General features: G+C 47.9%; 1 protein-coding gene across 1 annotated transcript in view; it reads right to left on the bottom strand.

Annotated features, from left to right (window-relative positions):
* PPP2R1A (protein phosphatase 2 scaffold subunit Aalpha) overlaps nucleotides 1–14718 on the bottom strand; it is a 36497-nt gene extending 21779 nt beyond the window's left edge. The window contains exons 1-2 of the mRNA XM_054461987.2: nucleotides 14393–14718; nucleotides 2800–2890 (exon numbers count right to left, since the gene is read on the bottom strand). Of these exons, the coding sequence (XP_054317962.1) occupies nucleotides 2800–2890; nucleotides 14393–14470 (169 nt within the window). The 5' untranslated portion in view covers nucleotides 14471–14718. The remainder of the gene's footprint in view (nucleotides 1–2799; nucleotides 2891–14392) is intronic.
* Nucleotides 14719–15026: the final 308 nt, after the last annotated feature.

Raw genomic sequence — 15026 nt, 5'->3', positions numbered from 1 at the left:
GTGAAGAGCTCAGCACAGCGCCCAGTAGGAGGGTTAGCATCTCTGCCTCTTCCTTCGATAAATAAATTCTCGGCAATATGACTCCGGCTACGCTGTTCTTAGGCTCGTTCCCAGCCTCAGTTTCCCTGGCTCCCTCTGCACGCAGTTAAAACCACCCTCCCTGTTTTCTTTGTCTCCTGAAGACCTTATGCATATCCACGGACTCAATTCTTATTCATCTCTATCTCCAGTCTAGAGCTTATAGCCAAGCAATGCTGCCAAAGGCCAAACACTTGGGAGCTGCCAGCACCTTGTCTTTCCACCAATCCACAGAGAACTATCCTTCTTGGAAGGGTTGGCAGCTCCTTCTGAGCCAAGCCTGTCAACCCTCCCAACCTAAGGTCACTCTGATCATCACTAGCTGTCGCCTGGGAGACTGCAACAGCTTCTTACCTGGTTTTCCTGCTTCCACCTTTGCCCCCTACACCATCTGATCTCCCAGAACCCAGAGTGACTCTTTCAGGTGTAAAAGAAATCCTGACACTCTTTCATTTCAATCTCCCAATAGTTTCAAAGAAACCTGAACTCACATGTTGTGGTCACTGTTCTTCTCCAACTTCATGTCCTAGTCTCACTCTCCCTTAACAATCTTGCTCAACCCATGGCTACCTCACTGCTACTCTTCCAACACACTGAGCACACATCTGCCTCTCCCCACAGCCTGAAATGCTCTTCCCACAGAGTCCCACATGACTGGTGCCTCCGTTCCACTCAGGACCCTCTGTCATTAAGCTTCCATAAAAACCCAGAGGGTTCAGAGACCCTCCAGATGGTGAAACATGTGGAGGTTCTCGGAGGGTGGTGGGCTCAGGGAGGGCACGGAAGCTCCGGCCCTTTCCCCCATACCTCACTCTATGCATCTCTTCATCTGTATCCTTTGCAATATCCTTTATAATAAATTGGTAAACGTAAGTGTTTCCCTGAGTTCTGTGAGCCTAATCAAACCCAAAGAGGGGGTCATGGGAACCCCAACTTGAAGCTGATCAGTCAGAAGTTCCAGAGGACCAGCGACTGGTGAGCGGTGTTAGGGACAGTCCTGGGGACTGAGCTGTCAATCTGTGGGATCTGACACTGTCTTTGGGCAGACATGTCGGAACTGAATTAGAGGACAACCAGCTGCTGTCCACTGCTTAGTTTGGGGGAAAAAACCCAGACATATGGTCACAGAAGTCATGTTCTGTGTTATGATTGCTGTGATGTGAAAGTAGAGGAAAGACAGAGAGTTTTCCCTACACACCCCGAGTGTTAGGTACTGCTCTTATTAGGCTCCTTTACAGACGAGGGAAATGAGACTAAGAGAGGTGGAGTGACCTACTCAGGTTTTCCTAGCAAGTCAGTGGCACAGCTGCTTATTGCAAACCCAGGTCCCTCCAACATTTTTCCTTTACAACTTCTTCACCACTTCATTATCCTGCCATGCCTCAGCATTCTAAAGCTTTCAAGTCTCCCCAACAGTTCACCAACAGAAGCCACCTGGTTTGGGGCCACTTGTTCAGTGTCATATGAGCAGACATCTACTCTTCATGTAGCGTTCAGTCAGACACACCTGCACCCCTGAGTCACTAGCTGTGCCACTGTAGGCGAGTCACTGCACCTCTTTAGGCTCCAATACCCCATCTGTCCAGTGTTGGGGGGGTGAACAACCTCAAGCTCCTTCCTCCCCAGGATCATCACTAGGTCCAAGTAAGATGATCCCATACACAAGAGTTTAGTGACAAAGCACTCTAAACCTTCAGCTGTGATTTCAGCTGGTATTAAGTATAAAACATGAAGTAGTAATGGGAATAATGATAACAGAGGATTTACTATTAATTGTGATGCAGTCTGTGTCAGACAGTGTACTAAGTGCTTTACCTACATCCTGACAGACAGCAGTGCTTAGTACAGCCTGGCAGCTATAGCTTAGGTGGCACGTACTGCACAGTGTCATAAGCACTTTACAGTATCTTCTTTAGTCTTCATGTTAGGTTACATAATTATGCCCATTTCACCTGTGAACAATCTGAAACAGGTAGATGTAAAATATCTTGCCCAAAGTCACACACCTAGAAAGTAGTAGAGCTCGGATCTGAAATCAGTCATTAACCAATGCTGTCAAGTTAAAGGCCAGAATGACTAGATAAATATCCCTTCTCAGTTACCTCCTAACTGCACGACCTTGGGCAAATGAATCACTTCACCTCTCTACACCTTGGTTTCTTCATCTATAAAATGGGGACAGTAGTATTACCTGCTTAAGGCACTGCTGTGAGATCAACTGGGTGAAATTATAGTGATGTATGTTTACTGAGTACAGGCAGCTTTCTAAACACTTTATATGAACTCAATCCTCACAAGATACGGTGTAGAACACCACCTGGCATACAGTAAGCATATCATAAGTATTAGCAATTGTTATTAACATTGAATGCTCAGATCAACACTTTGGCACATGGATGATTATCCCAATCTACAGATGAAAATGTAAGAAACAGGTAAACTAACTTGTCTAAAGTCACCAGCTTCCAGCTGTTGGAGCTGCAACTCAAACCTGGTTCTATCTGCCTCTAGATCCCTTTCACCATCTGTCTGCCTCCATCATTCCAGACCATTCTTTTAGAGTAAGACTGCACTTCTCTGAATCCCTTTTCCCACTCCATAGTGTCTAACACAGGGCAGACATTCACAAACAATATGTTAAATCCACAAGTCTTCTCTTATCTAGCGAAAACCACCTCCCAAGAGTCCCCACATCTGGGCCCCAGGGATCCCCTTTGTTACCTGTAAGGAAAGGCAGAAGCTCACTTCGGGTCCTTTCGACCCCAAGGGCCAAGGCAATGGTGGACAGCTTCTTGATGCTGTTGAGGCGAAGCTAATGAGAGAAGAAGAAGAGGAGGGGAAAAAGTTAGAAATCCCAGACACGCATGAGTTCTCACAGCTCTGAACCCAGTCAGCCCCTGGAAGCCTTGCTTGGTTATGTGAAGATGCTCAACAGTAATTTGGCAAACACCCACCAAGAGACCCTGTGACCTCGAGTGAACCATTAAATAAGAACAATAGTAGTGGCAGCAGCAACAAATGCAAAAGCATCCCTTGGGTCTTATGGAGGCGACACCTACTCAGTTGCACTTTCCAGGACCACTCTGTTGAAAACCGTACTTCCTCTCCTCCTCTCTCTTCATCACTTTCTCCTGTACATAGTACCATTAACATGACAATGCACTGTGCTTTAACAGCAGCAGCCACGTTTATAACATGCTTCCTCTGTGCCAGGTACTTGGCTAAACACATCCACACACCTGCACCCATGTCACTAGCTGGAGTCCCATTTTACAGACAGGGAAACAGGCTCGGAGAACAAAAGCCCCTCTCAGAGTCAGACAGCTAAGATCACACGGAGCACGATTTAAAGCCAGGATTGCTGGCTAAGTGATTATAAAAAAACAAACAACACTCCAGCCTGGGTAACAGGGTAAGACTCTTTGTCTCAAAAAAAAAAAAAAAAAAAAAAAGAACAAACAAACAATATTATAATAAAATGACTACAAAAACAAGAGTAGCATTAGCAGTAGTAATACCATCAGTATAGGAGGCTGAATAGCAGCCTCAAAAAGTTATGTCCCAGTGATGTGCATGTCAAAACAGTCTGCAGACGTAGTTAAGTGTGTCCAGATAATATCATCCTAAACAGAGGGTTAGCCTTAAATCCAGTGACAGTGTCCTTCTAAGAGACAGAAAGGAAGACAGATACAGAGGGGAAGGCAGGCATGTGAAGACGGGTGGAAAGACCAGGAGATGCATCCACAAGCCGAGGAACACAAGGAATTGCTGGCGCCACCAGAAGTCCTAACTTCCAGAGAGGCATGGAATGGGTCTCCCTCAGAGCCTCCAAAAGGTACCAACCCTGCCGAGACCTTGATTTCAGACTTCCGGCCTCCAGAACTGTGAGAGAATAAATTTGTTGTGTTAAGCTACCCAGTTCGTGGTGATTTGCTGTGGCAGTCCTAGAGAACTATTATATTTGGCTAACACACATAATAGATCTCACAACAAGCATTTACATGTTGGGACCTCATTTGATCCTCTAGATCCTAGAAGAAAAGCATGGCTAATATCCTCTTTTCACCACTTTGGAAAGTGAGGCTCAGAGAGGTAAAGACACCTGCCAAAGCGAGCACCGAGGGAGTCTGGGATCCAAAGCCAGCTGCTCTGACTGCAGGAGAGACTGTGGAACTCTCCCCTCATTTCTTCATCTCCACCACGAGGCCTCTCCTATTATTAATAGCTCCCAGCACTGTCACAAGAATGGAATGAGTTCATGAGTGTTGAGAGTGGGAGGAAATGCTTTCGTGAGTGGGAGCGTGACTAATGGTCCCACAGGGGACCTTTCTTCCTGGATAGAGGCAGAACAGGTAGGGACAGGGCGAGGTTGAGGAGCAGGAGCTCCCTTAGCCTGTTCTGTTCTGAGGCCCCACATAACTGAGACGAGGTCTACAAGTGACTAAGATCTTGCGTGAGTTGGGTTCTCCGGTCCAGGAGTTGAAGAATATCTTTGGGATTACAGATGATGAGCGTCTGATGAAGTGTTGTGATGGTCTCTCCTCAGAAAAATGCACACAGTAAATCTTTCATACAGGTAGTCCAAAAACTCACCATTCTGGCATTAAACAGACCTCAGGATAAAGTACTACAAAACCTGCAACTGATTTTCAGCTAAAAAATAAAACATATATAGAGAGAGACCTATAGAAAGATAAAAAACTAATATGGCAAACACTAACAATCACTGACCTGGGGTATAAGTATAGAGGTGCTCACTGTACTAGGCTAGAAGTCAGCAAAACTTATTCTATACATTGCCAGACAGTAATTATTTTCAGCTTTGCAAACCTAACTACTGAACTCTGCCTGTTTGGCACTGAAAACAACCATAGAACCAGAACTAGAGAAGCAAATAGGCATAGCTGTGTTTCAGTAACTTTACTTGCAAAAGCAGACAGTGGGCTGAATTGGGCCCATGGACTGTAGTCTGCTGACCCTTGCATTAGTCTTCCAACGTTATGCATGTCTGAAAACTTTCATAATAAAATACTGTGGGGAGGCCGGGCGCGGTGGCTCATGCCTGTAATCCCAGCACTTTGGGAGACTGAGGCGGGCAGATCATGAGGTCAGGAGATCGAGACCATCCTGGCTAACACGGTGAAACCCTGTCTCTACCATAAATACAAAAAGAAATTAGCCGGGCATGGTGGCGGGCGCCTGTAGTCCCAGCTACTCGGGAGGCTGAGACAGGAGAATGGCATGAACCCGGGAGGCGGAGCTTGCAGTGAGCCGAGATCGTGCCACTGCACTCCAGCCTGGGTGACAGAGCGAGACTCCGCCTCAAATAAATAAATTAATTAATTTAATTAAATTAAATATTGTGGGGAGTATTGACCTAGTTGCCTATTTCTTTCCTCTTTGTTTTCTCCAAGTTGATCTGTGTGTTCTTCTCTAAGCCTGAGCTATGGGGAAATATACACATGGGCTAGGGCCACACTAGGTGACCACGTGAGGACAATGAGATGGTGCAGGGAATAATCACAATTAATAATCATAATCATAAATGCCAGAATAGCAACAAACATTTATTGTTTGCTACGTGCTTGGCAGCATTCCAAGTGATTGACATGGATGATTAACACACTGAATCCTCCTAACTGCTCCGAGGTATGTATCGTTAGCAGCATCCCCACTTCACTGATGCACAGAGGCGAGTGAGGACACTGATGCACAGAGGTGAGGCTGTCACTTACTGGAAAGCAATGAAGCCAGGCAGCCTGACTCAATTTCAATAACATACTGTCATTTAGGCAAAAATGTTTGTATCATGAAGCTTCCATAAAAACCAAAGAGGATAGGATTCAGAGAGCTTCCCGATAGCAGAACATCCAGATTCTTGGAGGGTGGCATCCCCAGGGATGGCATGAAAGCTCCCTGCCCCTTCCCCCATAGTTCACCCTATGCACCTCTTCATCTGTATCCTTTGCAATATCCTTTATAATAAACTGGTAAACCTAGGTGTTTCCTGGAGTTCTGTGAGCCGCTCCAGCAAATCAATCAAACCCAAAGAGGGGGTCATGGGAACCCCAACTTGAAGCTGGGGATGTCCAAGAGGTAGGCCCATGACAATCAGGCTGCTCTCCCATCCAGAGAGCCCCCTTCCTTCCACTGCTGTTCTTTGGGATTCTGCTTTTGGTTTCATTAAAAGTGCTTCTTCAGGCAGACAGCATCATCAATGCTTGAGAAAGGTGGCCTAGGGTGGTACTACAGAGCTGCACTGTCCAGGTTCAAGGCTAAACTGCTTACATATTAGCTGTGGAATCTTCGGCAATCCGTGTACCTTTCTGAGCCTCAATTTTCTCATCTGCGAAGTGGGGATGATGAGAATACCTACCTTCAGAGGGTTGTCTTGAGTACAAAATGACATTCTACAGGGACACCCTAGCACTAGGGGAAGATTAATAGTGGTAGCCGTGGCAACCACGCCTCACTGACAGCATCCTGATTTTGTTCAGATTATTAAGAAGGACATTGTGGCAGCTAGTCCACTGATGTTTCTTTTCCCTTTTTTCACCATGACAGAATAATAACAGTAAATATTTCCTTAGTCTCTACTATGCCCCGGGCTTTAATGTTTTAACTCATTTGACCCTCACAATCCCATGAGGGAAATACAGAATCCCCCATCTTATGACAGAGAACACAAAGGCACAGGGAGGTTAACTGCATACAGCTTACTGGTAGCAAAGCCAGGATTTGAATCCCAGCCACCAGGTTCTTAACCAGTACTATGGATTCATATTTGCTCTGTTTTTTCTTTTTTGTTGTTCTTGTTGTTGTTTTGAGACAGGGTCTCGCTCTGTTACCCAGGCTGGAGTGCAGTGGCACGATCATAGCTCACTGTAGCCTTGACCTCCCGGGCTCAAGTGATTCTCCCGCCTCAGCTACCCAAGTAGATGGGTCTACAGGCAGGTGTCACCAAGCCCAGCTAGTTTTTTAACTTTTTGTAGGGATGAGGCCTCACTATGTTGCCCAAGCTGCCCTCAAACTCCTGAGCTCAAGCGATCCTCCCACCTCGACCTCCCAAAATGCTAGGGTTACAGGCATGAGCCACTGCACCCGGCTTTTTTTGGTTTTTTTCTTATAGAGGGGTGGGGGTGGTGCCATGAATCCTCTTAGTGGGTCTAATAATGAACGCAGTTTTGAAAAAGGTGAACATAAACAACACTAGAAGGTATGTATAATAGCAGAAATGACATGTGAACACACTCCTGATTTCCACTGGCGACAGTCACAGGTTTTGCTAACAGTACCTATGATATACAATAGTGATATTATAATTCATAACAGAAGGGAAGTTAAATGTAAGTTAGAGGTTAATGAAAATAAAGATGTTATTTTTGCCATCCAAATTCATGGACCTGCCTGGGAATTGCAGATGATCCCCAAGTTAAGAGCTCCTGCACGGGGCTATACTGCTGCTCATAATCCTTGGTTTTCAGCTGTACACATGACCCCTGGAAAAGACATTTCTGAATTGCCTTTGCATCTGAATGTGACCGTAAGACTAACATCTGGCCAATAAAATCTAAGTGGAAATGTTTTGTGCAACTTATAGGGATGCGGGTCACACTTATCTTCCCTCCTTCCTGTCTGGAATGGAGCTATAATGGTTGGGGCTTCGGCAGCCAACTTGGGGACCTGAGGTAACCTGGGGGACACGGAGGGTAGAATGGAGGATACAACCAGCGCATAATGGTAAGAGCCTGGGACCCTGACACCATGAAGTGCCACAGCAGCCTGGATTGCCACCAGACATTTTGGTCATCAGTCAGAAATAAACTTCAAGTTCATTTAAGCCCCTGTTATTTAGAGTTTTCCTACTACTTATAGCCAAACTTAACCTCAACTAACTCTGCATATGACCTGGTTCTCGGCAAAGAGATATACAAGCAAGTCTGCCGAGGAGATTCAGGAGAGATTTTCCTCCTTCATAAACGGGAGGAAGGGAAGAACCTCTCTCTGTGTCCTAAGCTGGCCTCTGCTAAACTGCACTAAAAAGTGCAGTTCCATTAGGACAGCAGATGCTGCTGGAATCTTATAACCAAAATAGGCCAGTCGAAAAAACCGCATTTCTGTGATATCTTTGAGCTGACCCAATTCTGTGATAGCTTTGAGCTGCTGAATTTGCTATGAGAAATAAAAAGAACCCTTACTTGTTTAAACAACTCTTGGTTGGGGTCTCTGTCACATTCCTGATAGAAAAGCTATTAATATCATTTCAGAAACCTTGACTGGCCGTTGATCATGTCATATCCTGAGGAGAATTCCCTGTGCACTGACTATCTCCCAAGTGTGTCCCCACCAAGCACCTGCTACAGTTGTGATACTGTGAAATACAGATTTGGGCTTCATCCTTATTTCCTTGCATACAACTCCTCAAATCTTTGGAATCTCCAAGGCGCTTTTTGTATGCTAATGTTGACTGATACCTTCAGGATGGGGTCCATGGTCACTGGAAAGATAGTCATGGAAAACAGAGAGGCACGACTAGAGGGTTGGGATTTTCAGCCCCACCCCACAACCTCCAGGGATCGGAGAGGGGCTGAAGGTCAAGGTGATCACCAGGTTTAATCAATCCTGCCTAACAATGCCTTTATAAAAACCTAAAAGGACAGGGCCTGGGAACTTCAACATAGCTGAACACACAGAGGTTCCTGGAGGGTGGTGCACCCAAGAAGGGCATGGAAGCTCCACACCCCTTCCCCCATAGCTCACCCTATGCCTCTCTTCATCTGTATTCTTTATACTATCCTTTATAATAAACTGATAAACTTACATGTTTCCCTGAGTTCTGAGAGCTGCTCTAGCATATTAATCAAACCCAAAGGCAGGGTGGTCATGGGAACTCCAACTTGAAGCAGGTAGATCAGAAGTTCTGACGACCCAGAATGGCAACTGAAGGCGAGGGCCAAGGGGCAGTTTTGAGGCCTGAGCCCTCAACCTGTTGGATCCAACACTGTCTCCAGGTCGTGTCTGAATTGAACTGGAGGACACCCAGTTGGTGTGTGCTGCAGAACTGATTGCTTGCTTAGTGGTGGTGAAGAATCTCTCCCCATCCCAACACACATTTAGTCACGGAAGTCTTCTTCTGTGTTGTTGATTGTTGTGTTAAGTGAGAGAATAGGAATTGGGATTTTCCAAAGAGTCCACCCATTATGGTTCCATGACAGCACTTACCACCCTAGACTGGGACTGTGTCCCAGCAGGCCTCAGCATGGAGCCTGCTCTGTGGTGAGTTAATAAATAAAATCCACCTTCCCACTATATGCACCTGTGGAAAGGGGACCCACTTTTGAAGATCCACCCTGCATTCAACCCATGGAGCCTTCCATAATATGAATGTATATGGTGTAATCCCACATGTGGTATGTTTTCCTTTCACATTCAGAATAAAAGCTAAGGCCTTACTCTGGCCTACAAGGCCCAACACAATCTGACCCTAGTCTACTGATGCATTCTCACTGGGCCTGGCTTGTCACAACTGATTCCTTGATAGTAACCAAAAAAACAAACAGCCCAGTGTATTCCCAACCCAGGCCTTAGCACTTGCTGACTTGGTCCCACACGGTTCCCCAGATGCCCCATTTCCTCAGGTCTGCTCAATCCCCGCCATATGACTACCGCAGAACAACGAACAAGCCAATTTCACTGCATCTTCACAACCAGGCACATGCTGATTCTTCATCATTATCCCCATTTTGCAGATGAGGAATCTGGGTCCAAAAAGGGGAAAGTACTGCTCCAGGGGCACACAGAGAGCAAACTGGCAGAGCGGGGGTTCAAACTTCAGTCATCCTCAACTCTTCCCTCTACATTACCCACCAGCAAATCCCATCAGCCCCCCTCAACATGTCCTGACTGTAACCGTACTTCCCCCCTGCATGCTAACACTGGTCCTGGGTGCTTTGTAATGGCACCTCAACAGGGCCCAACCCCTATGACAGCCAGAGGAAGGATCCTTTAAAATTATACCAGAATCCATCATTACTACTCAAAGCCTTGCAATTCCTCCCCCTCCCTCCCATCTTCAAGGCCTTCACCTTGGCCCACAGGCCTCACTTGATCTAGTCCTGGTCTAGTCCTCACCTCCCACCACTTTGCCATTCTCTCTGCCTCAGTCACACTGGCCTTTTTGCTGTGCTTTGAACGCATCAAGCATCCTCCCACTCCTGACCTTTGTACCAACTATTCCTTCTGCCCAGACTGCTCTTCCACGACCTGTTCATTTCATTCAAATCCTTGTTCAACATCAGTTCCTCAGAGCAGCTTTCTCTAACCTCCCTATCTAACACAGCAGCCCCACGTGCTTGCTCTATTCCCTGTACCTGTCTTATTTTGTTCTTTTTTTTTTTTTTGGAGACAGGGTCTTGCTGTCGCCCAGGCTCTCACCGCAGCCTCGATCTCCCTGGTTCAAGCGATCCTCCGACCTCAGTCTCCTGAGTAGCTGGGACCACAGGCCTGTGTCATCACACCAGCTAAAGTTTTTTGTTTTTTTGGTGGAGACAGGGTCTCACTTTGTTGCCCAGGCTGGTCTTAAACTCCTGGGCTCAAGCGATCCTTTCACCTTGGCCTTCCAAAGTGCTAGAATTGGCCAGGCACGGTGGCTCATGCCTGTAATCCCAGCACTTTGGGAGGCAGAGGTGGGCAGGGAGTTTGAGACCAGCCTGGCCAACATGGTGAAACCCACTCTCTACTAAAAATACAAAAATTAGCTGGATGTGATGGCGGGCGCCTGTAATCCTAGCCACTCAGGAGGCTGAGGCAGGAGAATCACTTGAACCCGGGAGGCAGAGGTTGCAATGAGCAGAGACGGCCTGGATGACAGAGTGAGACTCTCTCTCAAAAAAAATAAAATAAAACCAAAGTGTTAGAATTAGGCTTGAGCCACCATGTCCAGCAATTTTTCTTCTTAGCAATTACTGCCACTGACATCCCACTACAGATCTATCTGTCTCCCAAACCAGAATGTAAACCCCACAAGGGCAGCTTTGCTGTTTTGTTCCCTACTGTATGTCTAGTATCTAAAACACAGTCTGGCACACAGGAGGTGCTGATAAATATTTGCTGAACAAATAAATCAAGACTACAGGATTTCATATCCCATGTTCCTTCTAGTATCCTGAACTGTCTCAGACACAATTAAAATATCTGGCATATGAATATAATCAGCAACCGTGTGTCCCACCCCAGACTCTATTCCATCCTTAGGTCCTACTTCCTTTCCTGGCTCCTTCACTTCTCAGCTGCACAGCTTTGGCCATGTTATTTATGGTGCTTCAGTCTCCTCATCTGGAAAATGTGGACAAGGACAGGACCTACTTCAAACAGTGATTGTGAGAATTCAGTAAGATCGTCAGTGATATTCCTCTGTACTGTACCTAGCACAGAGCAAGCACCCAATAATTTGTTACACAGATGGTTTAAGTCAGAGGTCAGCAATTTTTTCCCTGCAAACGGTTAGACAGCAAATATTTTAAGCTTTGAGGCCATCTCTGTTACAACTATGCAACTCTGGGCTGTAGCACAAAAGTAGCCATAGGAGCTTCCAGACAGATGAACACCTCGCGGTTCCTGGAGGGTGGAATGCCTAGGGAGGGCATGGAAGCTCCACACAACTTCCCCTACACCTCAGCTGCATGTGTCTTCATCTGTATCCTTTGTAATATTCTTTAGAATAAACCGGTAAGCTGCCTAGCTCTGATCCTGGCACAAAGACATCTCCCTACAAATGTTTGCTGGTTAGTGGATGGATGGATGAATGAAAAGATGGGAGGATAGACAGCTGAAGAAAGTGATCCTGGAGTTAAAAAAAAACAAAAAACCGGCCGGGCACAGTGGTTCACACCTGTAATTCCAGCACTTTTGGAGGCTGAGGCAGGAGGATCACCTGAGATCAGGAGTCTGAGACCAGCCTGGCCAACACCGGGAAACCCAGTCTCTTCTAAAAACACACACAAAAAAATGAGCCGGGTGTGGGGGCCTGCGTCTGTAGTCCCAGCTACTCAAGAGGCTGAGGCGGAAGAATTGCTTGAACCCGGGAGGCAGAGGTTGCAGGGAGCAGAGATCGCGTCAGTGCACTCCAGCCTGGGCAACAGAGCAACAAGACTCCGTCTCAAAAAAAAAAAAAAAGAAAAAAAAAAAGGCCATTACATATCTGTTCCCTCTTCCTGGAAGGCTCTCCCCCACCTTCTTTCAATCTCTTCTCAAACTCTGCATCCTCAGAGGGACCTTGCCTGATTGGCCTACTTAAAATGGATCTGCCCCACCCCACTTTGTACTTGCTGTGCCCTCTGCTTTCAGGCGTGTTCTCAAACAGGATCTCAACAAGGCCTCCCCTGACCACACTTTAAAACTGCATCCCCTATACCCCATCTCTCTTATTTTTATTTGTCTCCCTAACGCTTATCCCCAGTATACTCTGTTTATTGTCTGTCTCTCCTCACTACAAAATAAACTCCCCAAGGCCTAGAGTTTTTGTCTGTCTTGTTCCTGCTATATACCAGTGCTTAGAACAGTGCCCTGCACAGAACAGAGGCCCAATTCAATATGGATTCACTACCACTACATCCTATTTGTTTCCTTCCCATCACTTTTCACACACTCATCTATTCAGCTCTGCTGACCTGTTTCACACCTGGATCCTGTATAGCAACTGGTGTCTCCACTATATCCCCAGCATCATATCTCATACATGGCATATATTTACTGAACAAAAGAATTCATACAACCGCCCTATGAACTAGGTAATTATCCCCATTAAAGAGAAGAGGAAACAGGCCTAGAGAGATTAACTAACTTGCCCTTGTCAATCAGTAACAAGTGGAAGGGCCGGGAGTACAACCACAACCTGTCTGCCACCAGAAACAGTGATATACCACGAACCTAGGAGGCGAGACCCACGTTTGGCAGGTTACCCAGTGCACCTTGTTCAATTTTATAAATGGGAAAACAGACCTAAAGGGAGGATGGGACCGCTTTAATCACCACTCCCAATAATTACAGCTAATATTTATCGAGCCCTTACAACAGGCCTGACACCATTCTACTTTTTATTTGTGTCATAATTCGTTCAGTCCCTCACAAGTCCCTCCAGCAAGACCAGGACTACTATTAGCGCATATTTTATGGAACACAGAAACCCAAAGCGGTGAAGTAATTTGCACAAGGTCACACAGCGGGTGGGAGGTGGACTTGCAGTTCTAACTGTTCTCAACCCCACACCAGGCCGGCTCAGAGTCTTGGGCCACCTCATCCCATAACCAGGAATGTTCATCAGGGCTGGGCGCGGTGGCTCACGCCTGTAATTCCAACACTTTAGGAGGCCGAGGCGGGTGGATCGCTTGAGGTCAAGAGTTCCAGACCAAGCCCGGCCAACATGGCGAAACCCCGTCTCTGCTAAAAATACAAAAATTAGTTGGGCGTGGTGGCTCGCGCCGGTAATCGCAGCTACTTAGGGAGCTGAGGCGCGAGGATGGTTTGAACTCGATATGCAGAGGTTGCACTGAGCCGAGATCGCGCCACTGCTCCCCAGCCCCAGCCTGGGCGACACAGAGACTGCCTCAAAAAAAAAGAAATAAATAAATGTTCATTCGCTTAGCAAATCTTTCACCCCCTATCCTGGTCAATGGGAGGATCCGGGGAGGTGGGGAGGCGGGTTTCTACAACCTAATTCGCTCCTAAACTTGGCTAGTCCCCACCTTTGGTGGGGGGGGGGAGGTGTTTTTGTGTCCCCGTCCTCTTAGGACACCTAAACCAAAATGAGAGGCGGAGGAAGAGCAGGAATTGGGATGGCAGGCCTTCGCCTCTCGGTCCCCACTTGGCCCAGCAGTCGAAACCCAGAAAAGAAAAAAACCTTCCCAGGTCCCGACCCACCAGGCGGCCCTCCCCTACTTGGAGCAAGTCATGCGCGCCCCACAACTCCAAGAGGCCATTCAGAGGCCGCTGCCAATCACGGAATCCTCCTCTCCCCCAGACCCAGTCCGCCGACCCCAGCCCCGGCCACAACCTCCCAGGACCGCGGACCGCCGCGCGCACAGAGCAGGCCCGGGACCCTCGAGGCTAGCGCTGGCCCCCGCCCTCCACTGGGCCGACACCCAATCGGGAGCGCCGTCTCAATGAGTCCGGGCACCCGGGGAGATAAGAGACGCACGCTGATTGGCCGCCGCACCCTGCCGCCACTCCCAGCGAACGCTGAGTCTCCTCCGCGAGGGCCGCCAGTGCCCCCAGGTACCCCTCCCCGTCTTCCCCAAGTCCCCCGTAGCCTCCGGACCTGAACGTCCTCATTGCGGAGTTCGTCTATGAGCACCGCGATGGGGTACAGCGAGTCGTCGCCGTCGGCCGCCGCCATCTTGGCTCCGTCCCGTTCCTGTCAGACTGCGGCCAGCGCTGTGCTGAAACGTGGGGGGGCAGGGCTGGGAGGAGAAGGAAAAGCGGGCGTGGGGGCGCCCGAGCCAGTTTACAGGGGCTGCTCCACGGCCATTGGCCGCGCTACGCCGGGCTAAGCTCGCGTTTCTTTGGTCCGGACTGGCGAAGTCCCGCCCACCTCCCATTTGCCATTGGTCGAGTGAACAAGATTTGACTAGTTTGAGCCTAGGAGAGGGGGAAGAAAGCGGAAGTTAGCCGTGTCCTAGCGACCAAGATTGTACCCGCCCTGGTCGCTGCTAACAACGACCGAGACGAGCAGTAGTTTCTAGCCAATGAGGGGCGATATGGGGAGGAGGCTAAGCCTGCCCTGTCGTGAGTCCCCGGGAAGGCTTCTGCGCGTGCGTCGGTGGTAATACGTGACGTCATGTGGGGAGCTCGAGGGTGTGCAGGTTTTGAGTTACCAGGCCGTGGTTACGCTGGATGGCTGGCTGGCTCCCTGCGCCTTTGCGCGGCAGGAGGAGGGAGTGAGACTTTGATTT

This window comes from Pongo pygmaeus, chromosome 20 (genome assembly GCF_028885625.2).
Source record: "Pongo pygmaeus isolate AG05252 chromosome 20, NHGRI_mPonPyg2-v2.0_pri, whole genome shotgun sequence".
NCBI lineage: Eukaryota > Metazoa > Chordata > Mammalia > Primates > Hominidae > Pongo > Pongo pygmaeus.
Note: the sequence above shows the minus strand (reverse complement) of the source record. Positions and strands in the feature narration are given on the sequence as shown.